Source organism: Pan paniscus, chromosome X, assembly GCF_029289425.2.
Source record: "Pan paniscus chromosome X, NHGRI_mPanPan1-v2.0_pri, whole genome shotgun sequence".
Lineage (NCBI taxonomy): Eukaryota > Metazoa > Chordata > Mammalia > Primates > Hominidae > Pan > Pan paniscus.
The window spans coordinates 109,802,284-109,824,629 of record NC_073272.2 but is presented as its reverse complement, the minus strand read 5'-3'; the positions used below and the strand labels follow the sequence as shown (position 1 = coordinate 109,824,629).

At 38.4% G+C, this 22,346-nt stretch overlaps 2 protein-coding genes across 3 annotated transcripts in view; both read left to right on the top strand.

Annotated features, from left to right (window-relative positions):
- The window catches only part of GNG5B (G protein subunit gamma 5B), a 115,091-nt gene extending 106,393 nt beyond the window's left edge, over positions 1–8,698 (top strand). Inside the window, exon 3 of the transcript XR_008622905.2 lies at positions 4,099–8,698. The gene's annotated coding sequence lies outside the window, so the exon portion shown is untranslated. The remainder of the gene's footprint in view (positions 1–4,098) is intronic.
- Positions 8,699–15,010: 6,312 nt separating this feature from the next.
- The window catches only part of AMMECR1 (AMMECR nuclear protein 1), a 124,474-nt gene continuing 117,138 nt past the window's right edge, over positions 15,011–22,346 (top strand). Inside the window, exon 1 of one of the 2 annotated variants that reach the window (XM_034950030.3) lies at positions 15,011–16,069. In XM_034950030.3, coding sequence (XP_034805921.1) covers positions 15,597–16,069 — 473 coding nt within the window. In that variant the 5' untranslated portion in view covers positions 15,011–15,596. The remainder of the gene's footprint in view (positions 16,070–22,346) is intronic. The other variant, XM_008975538.5, reaches the window with a different exon arrangement.

Genomic DNA, 22,346 nt, shown 5'->3' with positions numbered 1-22,346 from the left:
CAACAAACATACGTGTGCATGTGTCTTTATAGATTTATAATCCTTGGGTATATACCCAGTAATGGGATTGCTGGGTCAAATGGTATTTCTAGTTCTAGATCCTTCAGGAATCGCCACATTGTCTTCCACAATGGTTGAACTAATTTACACTCCCACCAACAGCGTAAAAGCGTTCCTATTTCTCCACATCCTCTCCAGCATCTGTTGTTTCCTGACTTTTTAATGATCGCCATTCTAACTGGCAAAAAATGTCACATTTCTTTATATCCCTACAACAAAATTCAATCTGCTCTGAGCCTTTCACCTTTCCAGCTGGCTAAAAATTCAATCTCCCTCATGGTTTTTACCTCCTTCTGTCAAGGTTGTATGAAGACCCTAGCAAATGATACCCAGAACACAACTTTCAGTGTAGGTCCTATGCCCTTTTGTGCATACCCAACATTGTTGATATGTTTGTCAGGCAAATCCCCTTAAAGTTAGATGGGGTAGCTGCTTCTGTGCCACTCTTGCACATTGGTGGTGATAGCGGGGTGTTTTGGCTGAGGCTGGCATCCTCACAGACTAGTATTCAGACTTTCTTAAGTGTACCATGTCTCCATTCTCTCTTGAGATCTTGTATCTTCTTTAGCACACTAAAAGGCAGCAAAAGTAGTCCTTGATGCTCATGGAATCTACCATTACTCCCATCTCCTCTCTTGTCCCGGAGAAGCTCAACTTCTATGTCAGACAGCTTCTCCCACCTCTACTCAAAAGCATTCACTTGTTAACCCTCTGGGACAAGTCAGCATACTTTTCCTCAATGAACCTAGGCTTCTGAAATCAAAAGCTCTGGATTCAGGTGATCTTCCTGAACTTCTGATTTTGACCTTGCAAGCAAAAGCACCTAAGAAAGGGGAACAGAAAGGCTTGTCTATGTTTTGATTTGTAGGAGGGAAAAAAATCTACAACAACAAGGACAAATTATTTAAAAATAATATTTGAATACATAATCCTTCCGCAAGCCCTGCTACATTTCTTAACGGGAGTTTTTAATTTGAGGCATGGCACCAGTAAGCAGCAGTAATCATGGATCTACATTTTTGCAGCTAATTTCAATATTGCATGTATTTATTGAACACACACAATGCTACTACTACTGTACTATGTATTGTATGGCATATTTAAGAAGAAAAAGATATATTCTTTTATCTTTGAGATGTAAAGAAATGTATCCGCAATATGCTCTTTGACAGTCTGTTGCTGGTAACTTTCAGATCCCACTACCTAAGGGGCTAAAATTCTCTTTTCTTTAGAATATGAAAAAAATTACTTCATAGATGATATAATTATTTTATTTAGAGAATGCCCTTTATGGAGAGTATTTTCCTTTTTTATTTTCTACTTCTTGTAGTCACTCAAGAAACATTATATGGTAGTCATGGGGCCAGGGACATAAAGATTCACAACATTGTCCTTGTCCTCAAGGAAGGGAGACTAGGTGGCAGAAGGGAATAGATCTATAATATCAGAGTAGCCTGATAAAGGAGGCAATATTTAATTTAGGACTTAAAGGATGAATTGAAGTTTATTAATAAAGAAGTGGAGAGGAACATTCCAAAAAGAGGAAACAGCATGGGCAAAGAAGGAGATAAAATAAATTTCCTAAAATAAAAATAGAGAAGTGAAAATACATAGCATACTCAAGGAACTGCCAATAATCTGACCAGAGTACAAAGTCTTGGGGGGAGGATAATGGTGAAAGACAACGCTAGAGAACTAGTCTGCAGTGTGATTGTAAATGTTCCTATATGCAATGCTAGAGAGTTTGGGGTTCTCCTTATAGACGATGAGAAATTAACCAAAGGTTTTAAGCAGGAAAATGATAAGATCAGAACAATGTTTTCTGAATATTCCTTCTGACGGAGGTGCCAAAAATAGACTTAATATGGAGAGAGTAGTCACATGGCTCTCAGTAGGAGCTGATGAAATAAGGCAATAGAAGTGGAATGGATTTAAGGTAATATTGATGGACTTAGTATGAGAATGAGAGATAAGTAAGAGTTAAAGATGACTCCCAGGGCTGGGTAATCAGGTAGATAGAGAGGCCATTAACCAAAATAGGGAATACCTAAGAAGGCCAAGGTTGTGTATAATAAGTTTTTGTCTCAGATAAGTTGAATTTCAGGTGTCTTTGGGATATCCATGTGAAACTATCTAGTAAGCCAATTGAAAACTCAGCCTGCAGCTTGGTTACAGAAGTCAGGGTTGGAGTTAAGATATTTGGGATTCATCCCCAAACAGATGTTGAGTAAATTGATGGCAATAAATGCAGAGCAAAAGGAAAAGTCTGAGGATAGAGGCCTGAAGGACAGGTAGCTGGAGTAAGAGAAGACCCTAAAAGAGAGTTTGGGGTTCTCCTTATAGACCATGAGAAAGAAAGCAACAATCAGATGAGGGCTATTAGAGAAACAAAGGAGAAGAGAGGTCCTCGAATGAAGGGAGGACAAGAGTAAACACAGTAGTAAACACAGAGTAGAGGTCTGATAGGACAAGGACAAGATAGGGCCATTCTTGTGGGCAATTTAGACATCACTGGTGACTTTTGTTGGAGCAGTAGTAGGGGCATAAGTCAAATTGCTGTGGTTTGAGGGCTAAAGAGATGAGGAGGGTGGAAACAGTATATGAGAGTTATTCTTTCAAGTAGGCTAGCAGTAAACATAAAGTGAGAAATAAGTTGGCAACACAGTAGGCAAAGGTAATATGGAAGAATGTCTATGGAGAGTGAGAGTGAAGAAATGAGAGAGAAAAGGGTTAATGCATGGAGTCAAATCTCAGACAAGTTAGTGGAAGATGGGTTTTAGTCCAATACTTCTCAAACTACCTGTGGTGAAGGATCAGGTTTTCAAATTTTCAAGCTGTTGCAGATTGGTACTTCTGTGAAATATAATAAAAATGAGTTACTAGAAAAAATGCAGTACAGAAACAAAGACATTCAAAATATAAACCCTAATTTTTCATTATTAGAGCCAACAAACATAAAATTAATTTATCAAATTGCTATGGAAGTTTCTAAATTCTTACTCTCAATTTCAGTGCTTATGCTGTTGTGCATCAGTATCAAACAGTTTGAGGATTGGAAGGGGTCCATGACCACACCTTGAATAACACTATTCTAGACCATAGGTAGAGAGAGCAGGAAAGGAGGTAAGAAAGAACACCCCTTCTTCCAAGAGAGGAGGGAAGCAGGAAAAGGATGAAAAACAGAGAAAACTTTGGAATGAAATGAAGAAGGGTTGAATGGATTCTCACCTGAAAGTTGTTTTTTTTTGTCGTGAAGTAGGAAGCTTCATTTTCTGAAATGATTAAAAGATGAAGAGGTTGGAGTGGGAGGATTGAAGTGTAGTAACGGGTTGAAACAGCTGCTGTGGGAAATCAGAAAGGGAACTGAATAAAGATGAATTAAAGATTTGTAGAACAATAGAGAAGGCCCAGCTGAGGCTGAAAATCATAATTTTTTTATGGAGCCAATCAGCTCAATTTTGTGATTTATTTTTTCTAACAGTTTTACATCCTCAGAGCAGGAGTAGAGAAAACATATGGTACAATACTGGTACTATGGTGGACTAGATATACAAACTGTCCCACGGAAAACACTTAAAAAGCTTAAAAGCACCTAAAAACATGAAATTCATTTATGTTTCATATACACCTTAAACACATAGCCTGAAGGTAATTTTATACAATATTTTAAGTAATTTTGTGCATGAAACAAAGTTTGTATACATTGAACAAAGCAAAGGTGTCATTATTTCAGCAACCCAGGTAGACAATCTGTGGTTGTTTGGCATCACCATCATTCCTGACTCTAAATTTATATGCTACTGACAAGCAATCATTTTCTTACACTTATTCTCACATAAGTATTAACAGTTTAAAAAAATGACATACCATTAATATAGGGAAAAATTATGTGTTCAGTGTAATGAAGCAGCACAGTGGCATCACCAGAATACCAGGATCAGCTGTTAAACAACAAACAATGGCAAGCTTTCCGTCTCCACCTACAATGCTGTGCTTTGATTAAAAGGTTACTGTACATTGTATTTCATTTTTTTTAAGGTGAGAAGACACAGAAACAGTTGAAGGACCAGGAAGTGGGTCCTATAAAGATGAGAAGGTGTTCTGCTCGATGGCTTTAAAAAAATATTTCCTCCAAAGTCATCTGCCTGATTAACAATGGATTTTTTCTAAAACAAACAATCCCATCAAAAAGTGGGCAAAGGATATGAACAGACACTTCTCAAAAGAAGACATTTATGTGGCCAAGAAACATATGAAAAAAAGCTCATCATCACTGACCATTAGAGAAATGCCAATCAAAACCGCAGTGAGATACCATTTCATGACACTTAGAATGGCGATCAGTAAAAAGTCAGGAAACAACAGATGCTGGAGAGGATGTGGAGAAATGGGAATGCTTTTACATTGGTGGGAGTGCAAATTAGTTCAACCATTGTGGAAGACAGTGTGGCAATTCCTCAAGGATCTAGAACAAGGAATACCATTTGACTGAGCAATCCCATTACTGGGTATGTACCCAAGCGATTATAAATCATTCTATTATAAAGACACATGCACCTGTATGTTTATTGCAGCACTAGTCACAATAGCAAAGACTTGGAACCAACCCAAATGCCTATCGTTGGATAGACTGGATAAAGAAAATGTGACACATACACACCATGGAATACTATGCAGCCATAAAAAAGGATGAGTTCATGTCCTTTGCAGGGACATGGATGAAGCTGGAAACCATCTTTCTCAGCAAACTAACACAGGAACAGAAAACCAAACACCACATGTTCTCACTCATAAGTGGGAGTTGAACAATGAGAACTCATGGACACAGGGAGGGGAACATCACACACTGGGGCCTGTCAGGGGGTGGGGGCCTGGGGGAGGGATAGCATTAGGAGAAATACCTAATGTAGATGATGGGTTTATGGGTGCAGCAAACCACCATGGCACGTCTATACCTATGTTACAAACCTGCATGTTCTGCACATGTATCCCAGAACTTAAAGTATTAAAAAAAAAAAAGAGTCAAACATCTAAAAAAAAAAAAGAGAAAAAGAAAAAAGGAAATAGACGTTTGTTTTACTAAGCCATTATATCTTTGGGTCTACTTGTTAGAACACTTTATTTAGCTGATACAGGCATTTTAGTTAGACGCATTCTTTTATTTAATCTTTACAACCATTTTACGAAGTATGTACTGATATGCAATTTAAGAGATAAGGAAAATGAAGTTAAATTACTTGCTTGAAGTTGTGCAGTAAATGAATGGGTGATATGCTAAAGGCCTAAGAAGATGTTTGCTACAGCCCCAGCCAAGCTATGCTCAAAGTAATCACTAGGCCTTGTTGTTGATCTGGGGAGCAAAAGTTTGCTGAAGCAGTAAAAATATCATGACATCAAAATTTTCACTGGAAACCCACAGCTAGTTTATAAAATTAACACCCTTCCTCTTTACCTTTTAACTATTTCTCTCACTCCATAACTCTATAAACAGCATTTTGTTGCCTGTCTTCTCTCTGTGTTCATCATTTCCATCCAGATCAGCTATAATTCTTTTCTGGCAGGCCTTATTATATTGATCTCCTTATTTATGACACTAGAAGAGAATAATAATCGATGCTTTGTGGTCTCAGTATTTGCTCTTTTCAGGATAGAAGTGTTTCTGTTCAAGAATTGCTTGTAAGTATATTTCACTGAACACTGTAGTGATGACTATCAAAGAAATAATATTAATAATGATAATAATGACAACTACTTAAAATAATATTTCTAGGAACTATCGCTAATTAAATAAAAACCCTCCTTTGACCTAGTGCTCCTCTACAGCTACCATCTCATTTCTTTGTTCCTCTTCAGAGTCAAGTATTTCAACAGAGTTGTCTATATACACTATCTACAGCTCCCCACCACCCCATTCACTTTTTAGTGCACTCCAGTCTGACTTCTGGCCCTGCCACTCCAATGAAACTACTCATGTTATTGCAACATGCAACATGCATGTTGCTAAATATAATAGACACTTCTCTATTCTCATTTTATTTGAAGTCCCTTCAGTATTTAACATCATTAACCATTCTTCCTTCTTAAAAGATTTTCTTCTTTGGATATTGTGACACAACACTCTGCTGGCTTTCCCACTATGTCAGTTGCTACTCTTGTTTAGTCTCATTAGCCAGTTCATCCCAATATTGTGCAACCTCAGGACTCAATCCTGGTTTTCTCTTTTTTCTTTATATTCCTTCTCTGTGTTATGTTGTCCAGACCATGGCTTCTAATACTGTCTGTATGCTAACTCCCACATTTATTTATCAAGTCAAGACCTTTCATTTGAGCTCATGACATGCATATCTGCCTACCTATTTCATATCTCTATTTGCATATTTAGTGGACACCTTTTTTTTTTTATTTTTTTTATTTTTTATTATACTTTAAGTTTTAGGGTACATGTGCACATTGTGCAGGTTAGTTACATATGTATACATGTGCCATGCTGGTGCGCTGCACCCTTTAGTGGACACCTTAAACTTACATTGTCAAGAAGTCTTGATATCCTGTGGACCTGCTCCTGTCCTTATCTTTTCCATGTCAATATGTCATCACCACTTATTTGTTTACCCAAACCAGAAATCTAGTCATAATCATAAATTCTTTCCTTTTCCTGACCTCAACAAAATATGTGTCAGTAAGTCTTGTTGACTCTACCTCCAAAATTTACATGGAAATTCTCCTTTCTTTTTATCTTAACCGCCACCACCTAGGTCCAGGCCTATCCTGAATTAACGAAGTCTCCTGACTGATCTCCTTATCTCTGCTCTGTTCTCCTGCATTACATTCTCCAAATACCAGCAAAATTGATCTCACTAAACCGTTCAGTGTCTTTCCATTGCTCTTTGAATAAAAGCCAAATTATTTATCATGGCTACGAATGATCCACTTCTGTACCTCAATAAGGAAACAGAAGACTTGAACAACACTATACACCAACTAGAATTAACATATACCTATACAGCATTCCTCCCAATAACAGCAGAATACATAATCTTCTCAAGTGCACATGAAACATTCTTCAGGATAGATCATAAGCTAGGTCATAAAAGAAGCCTCAAAAAACATAAAAGGATTGAAATCACACCAAATATATTATCTACCACCGTGGAATGAAATTAGAAATAAAAAACAGAAGGAAATTTGGGAAATTCACAAATATGTGCAAATTGAATAACACACTCCTAAATAACTAATAGGCCAAAAAGTCACAAGGGAAATTAGAAAATACTTTGGGACAAATGTAAACAAAACCACAAAATATCAAAACTTATAGGCCAGGCAAGGTGGCTTACACCTGTAATCCCAGCACTTTAGGAGACCGAGGTGGGTGGATCACTGGAGGTCAGGAGTTTGGGGTCAGCCTGGCCAACATGGTGAAACCCCGTTTCTACTAAAAATACAAAAAAATTAGCCAGGCGTGGTGATGCACACCTGGAATCCCAGCTACTCAGGAGGCTGAGGCAGGAGAATCTCTTGAACCCAGGAGGTAGAGGTTGCAGTAAGCTGAGATCGCACCACTGCACTCCAGCCTGGGAGACAGAGCAAGACTCCATCTCAAACAAACAAACAGAAAACAAAACCAAAAGAAAAAGGAAGAAAAGAAAAGAAAAAGAAACTTACGGAATGCAGCTAAAGAAGTGCTTAGAGGGAAAATGATAGCCATAATACCTATATTTAAAAAGAAGAAATAATTCAATTCAATAACCTAACCTGCCATTTCAGAAGCCAGATGAGCAAACAGAAGCAAACAGAAGGAAATAAATAAAGATTAAAACACAGATAAATGAAATACAGAATAGAAAAACAATAGAGAAAAGTAACCAAACCAAAAGTTGGTTCTTTAAAAAGAACAGTAAAATTGACAAGTCTTTAGTTAGACAAAAAAAGAGAAAAGACTGAAATTACTAAAATCAGAAATGGGATGATATTACTACAGACCTTACAGAAATACAGGGAATTATAAGAGAATACTATGAGCATTTGTATGACAAATTAGATAAACCAGAAGAAATGAACCAATTCCTAGAAACATACAAACTATCAAAAGTGACTCAAAAAGAAACAGAAAAATTTAACACACCTGTAACAGATAACTAGATTGAGTCAGTAATAATAAAAACTCCCTGTGAGGGAGAGGGGAGTGGGGATGGTTAATGGCTATAAAAATATAGATGGAATGAATAAGATCTGGTATTTGATAGCACAATAGTCAACAATAATTTATTGTACATTTAAAAATAACTAAGAGTATAATTGGCATGTTTGTAATGCAAAAAAATGACAAATGCTTCAGGTGATGCATATCCCATTTTCCTGATGAGATTATTGTACATCGTAAGCTAGTATCAAAATATCTCATGTACTCCATAAACACACTATGAATGCATAAAAAATTCAAACTAAAAAAATAAATGAATTTTAAAACTCCCAACAAAGAAAAGCCCAGGACCAGATAGCCTCACTGTTAAATTCTACCACACATTTAAAGAAGAATAAACACCAAATCCTTCTCAAGCTCTTCCAAAAAATAGAAGGAAACTGCCCAAATCATTTATGAGACCAGTATTTTCCTGATGCCAAAACTAGACAAAAACATCACAAGAAAAGAAAACTCAGACCACTGAATGTAGATGTACAATGAATACAGATGTAAAAATCCTCAAAAATACTAGTAAATGGATCCAGCAACATATAAAAAATAATTATATACCATGATGAAGTGGGATTCATCTCAGGACTGGAAGGTTGGTTTACTATCCCAAAATTAATGTAAAGTATTAATTTTATGGTATATTAAAGTAATATGCCACATCAACAACATAAAGAACAAAAACCACATGATCCTGTCAATAGACACAGTAAAAGCATTTGACAAAAAATCCAACCTGTCATGATAAATTAAAAAAAAAAAAACACTCAACAAACTACCAGTAGAAGGGACCTTCCTCAACCTAAGGGAAGCTATTAAAAACTCACAGCTAACATCATACTTAATGCTAGAAGACAGAAAGCTTTCCCCATTATATCTGGAATAAGATAGGGATGTCTGCTCTCATCAATTCTATTCAACATTGTACTAGAGGTTTTAGGCAAAGCAATTAGACAAGAGAAAAAAAAATACATCCAGATTGGAAAGAAAGAAGTAAAACTATCAGATGACACAATCTTGTGTACACAAAATCTTAAGAAATCCAACAAAAAACTATTAGTAGTAAGAAATGAATTCAGCTCGGTTGCAAGATACAAGATCTAAATTATGCAATGAGGCCAGGTGTGGTGGCTCACGCCTGTAATCCCAGCACTTTGGGAGGCTAAAGTGGGCAGATCACTTGAGGTCAGGAGTTCGAGACCAGCCTGGCCAATATGGTGAAACCTCGACTCTACTAAAAATACATAAATTAGCTGGGCATTGTGGTGTGCACCTGTAGTCCCAGCTACTTGGGAGGTTGAGGCAGGAGAATTGCTTGAACCTGGGAGGCGGAGCTTGCAGTGAGCCAAGATCATGCCACTGCACTCCAGCCTGGAGTGAGACTCCATCTCAAAAAAAAAAAAAAAATACAATGAACAATCCAAAACTGAAATTAACAAAATTATTCCATCTTCAATAACATCAAAAAGAATAAAATAGGAATAAATTTAACAAAAAAGTTTAAAATTGTAATCTCAACTTTGACTCTGAAGATGGGATTCTAAAATGGTACAGTCAATTTGGAAAACAGTCTGTAGTTTCTGAAAAGGTTAAGTACAGAGTTATAATATAACACAATAACTCCACCACTAGGTAAATGAGAGAAATGAAATGAAATGAGAGAAATGAAAACACACATCTACACACAAACTTGTAAACCAATTTTCTTTGCAACATTATTCATAACAACCAAAAAGTGCAAACACCCAAATGTCAATCAATTGATGAATGGATAAACAAAATGTGATATATCCATATAACAGTATGTTATTTGGCCATAAAAAGGAATGAAGTACTGGTAGATGCTACAACATAGAGGAAGCTTGAAAACATCATGTGAACTGAAATAAAGCAGACACAAAAAGGCAAATATTATATGATTCCATGTATATGAAATGCTCAGAATAGGTAAATCCATAGAGACAGAAAGGAGATTAGAGGTTGTCTAGGGCTGAAGAGGAATAGGAAGGAATGAAGAGTAACTGCTAATGGGTATGGGGTATCTTTTTTGGGGTGATGAAAGTGTCCAAAATTGATTATGTTGAAGGTTGCATAACTGCATGAATATTCTAAAAATCATCGAATTGTAAAATTTAAATGGGTGGATGGTATCCTTTGTGAATTATATCTCAATAAAAAGAAGAAAGAAAGAACAAACCAGAGAATTCTGGAGGAAACACAGAGCAGAGTGTAGCATGGGAAATTTCAAGCCCCTTAGAAAAGCTATATGCTACCATGAAGTATCTGCAATAGAAATAGCAGCTTGAGGTTTTAGAAGACCGTCAAGTGGCATGAAAGAAATCTAGAATCCCTTGTGGAATCTTGTGGAAGATGCAGAAGTCAGCTGAGGATTAAGCAGCAGCCTACTTACCATGCAGTGGCTGTGGCATAAGGTGAACAGCCCCAAAGAAAAGGCTGTAGGGTGGATAGCCAACGTCAGGGGCCAGATGGAGGATCTGGCTGAAGTTTGGAGGGTTAGCTGCACTATTAGGAGCTAGGGTAGGAATCCTGAATAGTAAGTAATGAGAGGTGACTGAGCTTCCTGACACAATCATTGTGTATTACTCATGCTGAGAGAATAAGCCATAAATTGTGAACATTTAAGCAGTGAATAGAGTGAGGCAAAATGAGCTACACTTCAACTGGGATCTAGCAGAGGTTATAGGGATCAGATTTCTGCTCCTCGGTGCCATGAGTGAGTTTGTACTTTACATTGATTATTTGTACAAAAGAGACTTAATTCAGAACAGACTTTTATATTTTAATTGACAATGTTAATCCTCACCCTGCCAAAACTGTGCCTCCAACCAACTGGAATAGGTGCCCCAGAACACAATGAGATTAGTTAAACAGCTATATTTTTATAATTAACTTTTGAGGTGAGGCCAATTGGGTTTCATTATGTACATTTTCAAACCCCAATATATGTACAGAAGCTAGTAGATGAATTCTTTTAAAAAGAGAGAAAAGAGAAAAACAGTCAAGTAAAGACTTTCCCAAACTATAGTAGACACCTTCATGTTTTGATTGTTCACAACTCCTCTAACTGCCCCAAATAACACTCTGTTTGATCATCTTCTTCCTAGAAAGCCTTTTTCTCCAATCTACAACTAGCTAGCTTTATTAATTCTTCCACATTCAGAGTAGATATTAGCATATCTAAATCTCATTAAGGAGTTTATAGAACTTTCTCTAAAGGAAATAGGTAGCAAAACAACATTCAATTAGTTTGTACTCAAGTTGACAATAGAAGATGTAAATGAAACAACTAGAAAACAATCCAAGGTAGAGCATGGTGCTTTTGCTCATGTGTTCATTAGATAAAGAAAGAATTTTGGAAGGAAGGATCTGTTTTGTAATCAGAAAAACAAAAACTGATTTACGAATTTGAATTGAAAAGTAGGTAAAGAATTTCAGTATTTACTCACGTATTCATTCAAATATAAAAGGGAACTGATTACCACCTCCACCACAACAACCATGTGTTATACGTGTACAAGGTTAGATCAAAGTGGTAGCTAAGAATATTACATTCTGCAGTTGTTCAAGGATGACAGTTGAGAAAGTTTGATGACAGAGGATAAAAATAACACTTGTTTGGGCATAAATGGCAGGTTTTTTTTTTCAATGAAATATGTGAATGTTCCTCCTTTTACCCACAACCCCAGAAACCTAAGAAAATAATTTTGCAACATTAAGTTCACCACCTCATCGAATTATAATTATTCTTATTTTCTGAAATGAAAAAATAACTATGTTGTAAACACGAGAACAAATTGAGGCAATGATAATATATTAACTAACTATTGGGTTTAATTCAATTACTAGCTTTGCTGCACAATAAATAATATGCATAACCTCTGTCCAAGTACTTTTTTCCACAGTTGTAAAACAAAGCCTTTGACAGGAGTTAGTTAACAGCAATTTAGAGCTGCCTCTAAATTGCAGAAATAAAAATGCTCACAATTTGAATGTGCTTTGTTGACAAAGAGACTATGGCCTATTTTTTTTTTTAAGTGGAATCTTCAGCTCCCAGATTGACAGTCAGTTACAAAGAGAGGAAGGCAACTTAAAGTTTCCTCTGGAGGGTATTATCACTGCAGGCCAGTATCAGCAGTGGGTAGAAACCATGTGCTCTATCATATTTTGACCTTTATACTTCAAGTCAAGAGAATCCTGAGCAAGGTCAGTTTTTCTATCCACCCAGTGTGCACTTTGCATAGATGTAAAAAAATTTTTTTCACAGAATTTGTTCTGTGGATTTAGTTTATGTTTGAATGAAATATGTTTCTTTTTATGCTGGTGACTTTACAAGAAAACAAGGCCAGGAGAGGCATTTCCTCAAATGCCTAAAGGAGACATTACCACCACCACCACTACTTGCCAAGCGATTTATAAAGCATCTTGAGGCTCAAGGTTAGTATGGGAGATGAGCCAGGCTCAGGAGAAGTTAACACAAAGATAAAGGTTAGTGTTTTTCCCCCTTTTAGTCAGCCAATACAACAAAGTACTTAGATAATAACCCCTAGCGGTCAGGTAATGATGTATTTTCTGCAATTATCACATTTGTGTTTGTCTATTTTCTTTATGCTAGTGAGGTTTGGAATTGGAATTGAAAATCCTCTAGGGAAAAGCTATTTTTGTAATTCAGCTGGGGTGTCCTTGTCTTTGGGTTTTCCCATTGCATCAGTCCCTTAGCCTGGCAGGATAGCCATGATAGTGCTTTGTCTTTTAGATGAAATGCAGAACTAAGGACATGACTACTGGTGCTTATTAAAGATTCCTTGCTATTTTTCACAAGAGTAGGGGCGTTAGACTCTTGTCTACTGGCCAAATTCTAAATTGGGAGATTACATTCTGCTTTCCTAAATTCCCCTAGCAGAAGCAGCCATCCATGGTATCCTACTTTGCTTCCTGTGCTAAACTGTTTTGTGATGTCATTAAATGGCTCTGGTTTTTTACTCTAGAAATGATCACTTTAGTGGGGTGGGGAGTAAATCGATACCTATTGTCTGATATTATGTTCAATCTAGTTTCAAAAAAATTAAAAGGTAGCCTGTGGTAGTTAAGGACAAAGTACAAAACAAAACACCCTAACGTACAAAACACCCTAACATACCAGTTGTTGTGGTGCTTTTTAAAAAAACCAATCTGCTTTCTCTTCTGTAACACAGACAAAATATTAATGCATTTTTTTACTCCACTAGTAATTGACAAAGAATTGTTATTTGTTTCATACTTAAGGTTAATTCTAACAGTGATGAAGTTTGAGAGGATGAAATTACATATCACCGACCAATTAAACTATCCCTTTTGTCTTTAGGCTGCATCTAACCATTCCAGACTTTCATCTATCTATCTCATAAAATCTTTTTGGAAGGAGATTTTTCATCTTTCCTTGGTAACATATTTCAGTGTCTCTCAATCTTTCCATAAAAACTAAGTTCTTATTTCTGTTTAACCTCGGTTCCACCTGCTGGAGTGTAATGTCACTATCTTTTGTCCATCCTTAGCCTTGTTATCATATATTGTTAGTGAGAGGCAATGTAGTATAATGGCATGGTTTTTGGAATCAGACATGCCAGCATTCCAATCCTAGCTCTGTTACTTTCTAGGTGTGTGATGTTGGGCAAATTACTTCTGAGGTTTAATAGCCTCATCTGTTAATGAGTAACCTCAGAGCATTGTTGTGAAGATAAAACGAGATAGTATCTTATTCTGAAGGATTATGGGGTAGGACGAGGTATGGTATTGGAGACCTAAAAAGTGTTCAATACATACTATAATAGCTATTTATCTGATTATGTGCATGTATCTGACTTAATTCATAAACTCTTTTAGAGCGGGAGGCATACTTCCTGAGTACGCCCTGGATTTCAACAGAAGTATAGTGTTGTGCACATAGTATGGTGCAGAGGCTCAATATTACTGAATGAATAAATTGTTTTGTTTTTATTCCCTGAGTGGAATGAACAGCCCCCAGCTATCTGCAAGATCCCATGCATGTAGAAAAAAGGTGACAAAAATCAATCTGCAGTTTTTAAATATGCAGATACCTGACTTTATCTAGATGTTTTAGTATGGTGTAGATACAATGCAAATAACTTACGCTTTCTATTTCTATCACGTTCATTTCTACGAATTTTAACATTTGATTATTGTCATTATTTTTATTATTAAGCTGCACTTAGGCACCCAGAAAGGGACTGACTCATATGTCTCCTCATCCATCCAAGCATTTAATTGAGAAATTTTAAAAATGAATATTAAGAGCTAATTATATACTTGAACAAAATCTTTCAATTTGTGACTAAGTACATTACCTTCCCTATTTATCTCTAAGATCTGAGCACTACAGATAATATTCCTAATTGCTTTGTACCCAAGCCAAGAAATAAAAACCAAAACCAGAAAAGTCCACCACTGCAAGTCCCAAAGCACAATTAGTATCTTTGAACCAGTGAAGTATTAGTTAGGACTTTATTTTTGGCTTTTAAATGTTTACACGGGGCAAGGAGGGTAAGTTGAGGGAACAAGTACAAGATACATAGATTCAGTCGGACTTGAATATTTCTCCATAAGGAAAGGAAAGAGTACCCTGGTGTGTGCTTAGGCTGGAATTAAAAAGACAGCAGCGTGGCCATTTCCTCGATTGCTTTGTACACACTTTACAGGGGCGGTCTCAGGTATGGAGCTCTGGGCACCTGCTCGCTCACACTCCAACAGTTCAGAAACCCGTGTATTTGAGGCCGGGTGGCTCAGGTTCCACGTAACTGGGCTTAAGTGTCATTAATACTGTTTGCGGCGGGGGGTTACTGAGCTGTGCTTTGGGACCTGGATGCTTACTTCGGACTTTCTCCTTTCTTCCCCCCTACCCCCACTAGTTTCCCTTTCCCTCCTTCCTTCCCGGGCGTGCCCACCTTCTCCCTTTGCTCCCACTTTCCGCTGTCTGACTCTTGTTTCCTTCACCTTCCTTTCTAATCGGCTTCCTGTCTTCCATCCTCTGCCGGCCGGAGAGATTGAGATTGGGGCTGGGGCTGGGGCTGCGGCTCCCGCTCAGAAGAGGCACGAGTCGGGCGGGACAGGCGCGAGGCGCCCAGCCGCGAAAGCGAGGAGCGCGCACCGAGGCGGGGGCGCGCGCGGGGCAGCCGCGTGGCTAGGCAGACGGGGCCGGGAGCGGCGCGCGCGCGCCCCGCCAGCCTCTGGCGCGCCCCCGGCGGCCTGAGCCGCAGCGTGCTCGCCCCCGCCACCAGCTCGCCTCACTTATGGGTCGGAAACGCTGCGTGGGGGAGACTGTTCCAAGATGGCGGCGGGTTGCTGCGGGGTGAAGAAGCAGAAACTGTCCAGTTCGCCCCCCTCTGGCTCAGGTGGCGGTGGTGGCGCCTCTTCCTCCTCCCACTGCAGCGGAGAGAGCCAGTGCCGAGCTGGGGAGCTGGGACTAGGAGGCGCCGGTACGCGGCTCAACGGGCTGGGAGGTCTAACCGGAGGAGGTAGCGGCAGCGGCTGTACCCTCTCTCCCCCCCAGGGCTGCGGCGGCGGCGGCGGGGGGATCGCCCTGTCGCCACCTCCGAGCTGCGGAGTGGGGACCCTACTTTCTACCCCGGCCGCCGCCACCTCTTCCTCACCCTCCTCATCGTCCGCCGCCTCGTCCTCATCGCCGGGCTCCCGGAAGATGGTGGTGTCAGCAGAGATGTGCTGCTTTTGCTTCGATGTGCTCTACTGTCACCTGTATGGATACCAGCAGCCCCGGACCCCCCGATTCACCAACGAGCCCTAGTGAGTACCGTGCCCTCCGCCGCCCTCTCCCTTGCGCTCGGGATGGGGCTCAGAGTTGAGGCAAAGTGCGAGTCCGCCTCCCGGCCGGCGGATGCCCCTGCCCTCTCGCTGTCCGGGTCCCCGGAGCTACTCAACTGAACTAAGGGCACCCTGCGCTTTTTGCCCTCCGAGGCAGGCACCCCACACTTGGAGCAGGGTGCTGCTGCAAGGGATGGCCCTTGGCTCCTAGAGGTGTTAGCTTTCTCTTTGCGATGACTTCGAGGAGTTTTGACTCCTTTACTTGTCTTCTTCACCACCCCCACCACCCCTCACCCTGCCCCGGTTTTGGAGATCTGGGTTACTCAAGGTGTTGACCTCTCCTCACTTTGGTTTCCATTACCCCAAGTGAAAGCCCCGCCAGTATTCCCGCCCCGCGTATCTTGCACATGGAGAACTACTATCCCATTGCAGGGTGAAAAATAGCAACTATCCAACTTCTGTTAGTGATGGAACTTAGCTCTGGAGCTTGTGAGGTTACCCATCTTCTCCTCTGGGTTTTCTTGTGCCCTGGGAAGGGGGGAGGTTTCTTAAAACACATTTTTCCCTTACTACTTATTTTTATCCAAATACACCCATTAAAATGTGTTTCTCGTGTAGCGAGCGCACTGCCGGCTTCCTCACATTTGAAGAGTGAGACCTTTTTTTTTTTTTTCATTCCACCGTCTGGATAATAGCTCATTCAAAGAGAACTGTCCCCACAGAGCCACTGTCAGTTTGTACATTAAGCGTGCATTCGCTTTTGTGTCGATTTCACTTTTTAAGAAATCCATGTTATACTTGATGATTTGAGAACAGTTAAATAGTAAATGTGTAGGAATTGTTATGGTTTCCTTTGGTTTTGTATCTTAAATTATTTTACCCTTCAAGTGTGTGGTTGAAAAATTTTAAAATAGCACTGTTACAGCTAAAAGCCAGGTTAATTCTAATCCCTGTCCATTTGGATGTGTGGGAGATGGGGCATATGGTTTTTTTTTTTTTTAATGTGTAAACTGAATGTAAACTGACTTTTTGCGTTAAATGCTAGACAGAATGTAAAGACCAAGAGAGGGCAGAATGAGAAAAAGTGCAATTGCTTTTATTTGAGTACTTAGCATCAACAAGAAAAATAATACAGAAAAAATTTCAGTGAAACTTGTACTGAAAGGCATCAGCCCCTTTTCCAGCTAAGACAAGTGCCCCTTGTCCCCCATATCATAAATACCTGAATTGATGTTCTTTTAAAACTGCTCCTTTTCATTTTGTGAGATTAGAGGATTGGACTACTATTGTATAAGTATAAACATTTCTGCCTAGACTAAAAAATTAATATGTAAAGTGGAAATTACAATAAAGTGTCCTGGAAATTGTGCATTTGTACTGTTTGTTTTCTTTGGCTTTCATTCTTTAAATGTCTTTAATTTTGTATGACTCTTCTGTGGTCTGTGCATTTTCTTTTAGACTTGGTTAATCTTTGGGCATTGGTTTATGAGAAGTGCATGAAAGAGCATCCAGGAGAACACTTTGTCAAATAAATATCTTTATAAATTTCATAGTGTTAATTCTAGAAGCTTAAATCCTAAGTCCACACCTTTATTTAGCCAATTCATTTTTTTGGTTAAGAAGTAAAATTCATTTTGAAAAGACTGCCATGTAAAATAAATCTATGAAATATTTATTAGCTTGAGTCACTTATTTGTGACTTTTATGCCTTCTCTTGGATGTCTGTGATGTATTAAAGCTAGTCCTGGGATGATACTTAGGTTGGCTCTGCAAAGTCATGGGACTGCAAAAATTCACTCCTGTTTAGTTCTTGAGCTGTTACATGAGTTTGGCAAAGGCTGCTTTAGTATTCACGCTCCATTGCTCCAAAGCAGATGAGAACACACTTTCAGGAGGTGCTATTTTCACACATTTTACAGTGAGTTTGGGTTAACTCAATGACTATAACAAGAATTTTAAAAGGAAAGTGAGCTTGACCAGTTCATACAGAAAATGCTTTTGAAAATATCATTTTAACAGCCACTTTGCACACGTATTTAGATATTATTCTATTCAAACACCCCAGCCCCTGGATTTCTTTTTCATGGAATTAAGCAGATGATAGGACACACTTTGACCACTGTGGATATGTTGAAACGGTGGTGGAAGAATAATAACTATTATCATCTAGCAGACCTTGAATGTGTCGTGTATTCTATAAAACAACTAATGTAGAGTAGACACTAAACATGACCAAGTGGAGAATGAAAGTTCACTTAAGTGGAAAATGGACTGTCTTATTTCCATTTATCTTCAACTCATTTTTGAGGTGTACTGTGGAAAATTCAGGAAAACTTCCTGATTATGGGAGGGACATAACTAAGCATTTCAACAGTGCCTTAGTAACTACCACACATTTGTCTTTCTGTTTTACATATTTAACAGCATTGTGTACTTATTAGTGTTGCTTTATCCTAAGTGCCATAAGACATAAACAGACATATTGGGTTTTTTTTTTCTCATAGTTATTATCATGTCTTGAGCAGTGTGTTTCAGGTCATGTCTCTGCCCACCAGATGTTGTGCTTTTGACAGTTTTAACTTCTCATACGTAAACGCACACTCTTTTCATCCTTTCCCAGGACTTTTCTCTCAGAATGTCTGTAACTGGTGAAATCCTCGTTTTATGGGTTTAGAAGCTGTAGATCCATCAGTTAGTTATCCTTCCACTCAGTATTGAGGGGATGTCAATATATGAACAAGCTGTATGGATACAAATTCTTCACTGTTGCCCCCATTTTTTGATTACCTACCCAATTGCGGAAAGCATTGTACAGGCAAGTTTGTGCACAGAAGTCTGGTTAAAGACATGAGGAAAACTTAACTTTACTGCATTTTGATATTCAAAATCAGCACTCTTGGATTTATGTAGGGAGCCCAGATAGCTATTTTATAGGAACCTGTTTGCTACTATAAAGGGATCCACTGTGCCAGGTGTTGAGCTAGTTAGACTCCAGAGCAGTCATTCTTAACTTTGGCTGCACATTGGAATCACTGGGAAGTTATTAAAAATATGGATGCCTGAGCCCCAACTCCAGAGATTCTAATTTAATTGGACTTGAATGGGGTCTTGGATGGGGCCTGGGAATCAGGATTAGTAAAAGCTCACCAGGTGAGTTTAATGTGCAGCCAAGGTGGCGAACCACTGGTTATAGTCTACTGAATCTTTCTCTTGAGATTTGGATAATTTGGGCTAGGGTAGTGCCTTGGAATCTGAATTTTATGAGCACCCTAAATTTCAGTAAACAACCGATTTGAGAAACTCTTGCATTGTGGTCTGCAGAAGACATCACCTGGGAAATCATTACAAATATAGGCTCTCAGGCCCCGCCTCAGACCTGCTGAATTAGAGTCTGCAGTTTAACAAGCTCCTCAGGTGATTCTTATGCACATTAAAGTTTGAGAAGGACTGGTTCTCAAACTTTGGAGTACATCATAATCTATAGTGCTTGTTAAAACACAAATTGCTGGGCCCCATTCCCGGAGTTTCTGATTCAGTTGGTGTGGGGTGGGACTGTGAATGTGCATTTCTAACAAGTTCCCTGGTGATGCTGATGCTACAGTTCCCAGGGCCACACGTTGAGAACCTCTGGAGAGAGAATTGAGGACCTGAATAAGTACTTGAGCGACTGTAATGGAATGGCAATTTTCAAGGCCAGTTTTCAGTATAAAACTTCCTGCTTCTGTGTCACTATGCTTTAGCATGTTCATTCTAACCTAGCACCCAGGAGATTGAGTGCTGCCGAGAGTGTAAGAGTCTGAGGTTCTTGGGATGGTTTTAGTTGAGGGGTGAGAGTGACTGTTGGAAACCTGTGGTATGATTTTAGGTCCTTTTTCAGAAATTGTTAAATGTAAGGGATACATTTTAGGAGTTAAAAGCATTACAAATATGATACCTTAAGGTGAATTATATTGATTTTAATAAGTAAAGCCCCCTTTGTTCCCATAAAATGCTCTTATGATTCTTTCACTAAAGTATTGTGAAAAGATTTTAAAAGCTTTTACTTATGCCTATGGTTGCTGGATTTCATTTTAAGACTCTCCCTCTGTAACAAAAATATGAAAGGATTCTGCTAAGGCACTGGGATTGTTCAGTCTTATATCTTTAATGCTGATGCGTGTCACGTTACTTGAACTTTTTATTTTAATCATCCTACCACCTTTGAAGTTAACGTAATACTACATTTTGTATAGACCATAGCACGTAGAAGATTCTTTATTATTAAAGTACATCAGTAAGTGTGGTTTTAAATTGCAATTAATAAAATGTATTTTAAAAAAATCCACTCCCGCATATGCAGATTTTGAGACTCTGAAGAGGTGTTTGAACAGTTAACTCTTTCTCGTCTTGCCACCGTAGTCAAGTTGCTGTTTTTCAGTGTGCTTGGGAGGAATTGGGTTGTGTTGGGGAGTAGGCATTTTGTTTCAACAGAACTGTGGCAATCCTATTGCATTATCAAAAAGATGATTTGATAGTGCTGCTCAGGTTAAAATGATATTAAATTTGTATTTTAAATATAAGCCATTATATTTCTGTTATATGTTTTCTGATGAAGATTGACCAGAATAGCCAGAAGATGTATCTGTCTATCGCAGATGATGCCATGAGGCCATGACAGATTTCCTTATCCACACTAACATAACGGTACTAACTTGCATTCTCTGGTCATAATGTATAGTTTTTCTTATAAAAGCAAAACACTGTCTGAACAATTGAGTCATTTTGAAGGTATAATATGGTTTTTTTTTTTAACAATGTTGATTCCCATTGGAAGACAATCTGATGTCGTATCTTACGGATAGAAAAGAAGGCAGGCATGTCCCCAGTTGTCAGTTGTTCTGTAAAAGCCATCAGTGACTGAGCTAGAAGGATGGAGAAATATAAATCACAAAATTGTTTTTATATCCATGCATAAAGGTGTATGTGGGACAAGGTATATTTAGTTAAAAAGAAAATGCTTATTTTGCTTTCTCCCCCATATGGCCAAAGGGAGTGATAATTTAGCCCATAATTTTTCTTGCTTATGAATTATGTTTGTGCTATACTCAGGTTTCAGTTAGCGGGTGGCAGCCAAGTAGGAATCTCTGCTGAAATCTCTCAGTCCAATGGGAAGAAAGACCACTACTGAAAAAGTAAAAAATGGTCTGTTAACCCATGCATGAGTTGTTTTTCTAAGTATGTATTTCTCAGGCACATGCTAACATGTGTGTTGTTGTCTTTTTAAAAACTGTATGCTTTTTGAAACCAAATTTGTGTTATAAATACTAAAACCTTTAGCTGTAGTGGATTATATTTTTGAAGTGAATTGCATTTCCTATTTATAGACAGTTTTACTTTTTGAGAATTTATGTGTGAAACACTAAAACTTGTGTAATGAGATTAGTCAGTTCCCAAGTTTTCCTGATTTCAATAGGCATTATTATGTACTCTCGATGTCACACATGCTTGGCTCTTATAAAGCAGCACAATGACCAGGGCTTTTACATTTAAATTTTGTTAAATAGTCTCTTTTTCAAACTTGTGTAATAATGTCTCTTTTTGATACTGTTCTGAATCAATTAAGCTAAGTAAGTGAGGACCAGCAGTAAAACCCAGCATCTGCCAAGAATGGACCCTCAATGTGTAAGCTGTCTTTCCACAATCAGTAATTGGGCAGTTGCTCACAGGACACTGGAGACAGTGTGGGAAACCAGTGGTTGTGTAGGTGGAAAGAGTAGATTCCCAACAGTAAGCTTATTTAGAGTTTAGCTTCTGTAGTTGGTGTTGCTAAGAGCAAAAATGACCCACAGCTTATGTAGTATAAAGAAAATAACCCAAAGGAAGAAGTACAGTGTAATAGTATAGTTGGTTGGGTGGAGCATATTTTATGTTCAGTCCAACTATAAGTGGCATCTTTTGTATCAAGTGTGGGTGTATTTTCTACAGCTCTTAATGTTTCAGACATTGAAACTTGCTCAAAGTTAAAAATGTTAGTGTTGAATAGCTGAGTGGAAATTATATGTCATTGGAAAAAAAAAACCCTGTTTTTGTAAAAAATATACATTATCCTGAGTTTCATGGTTGGAAACCAGAAAAATAGAAGGAATAGTCCTATCCTCACAGAGCTTATAGTCCTGTTCAAGATATGATACCATTATCAAAGTTGCTTGAAATACTTACAAAGCAATATATACATGATTGTAGATTAATAAAATACACATAAAATGCATACACATGGAAA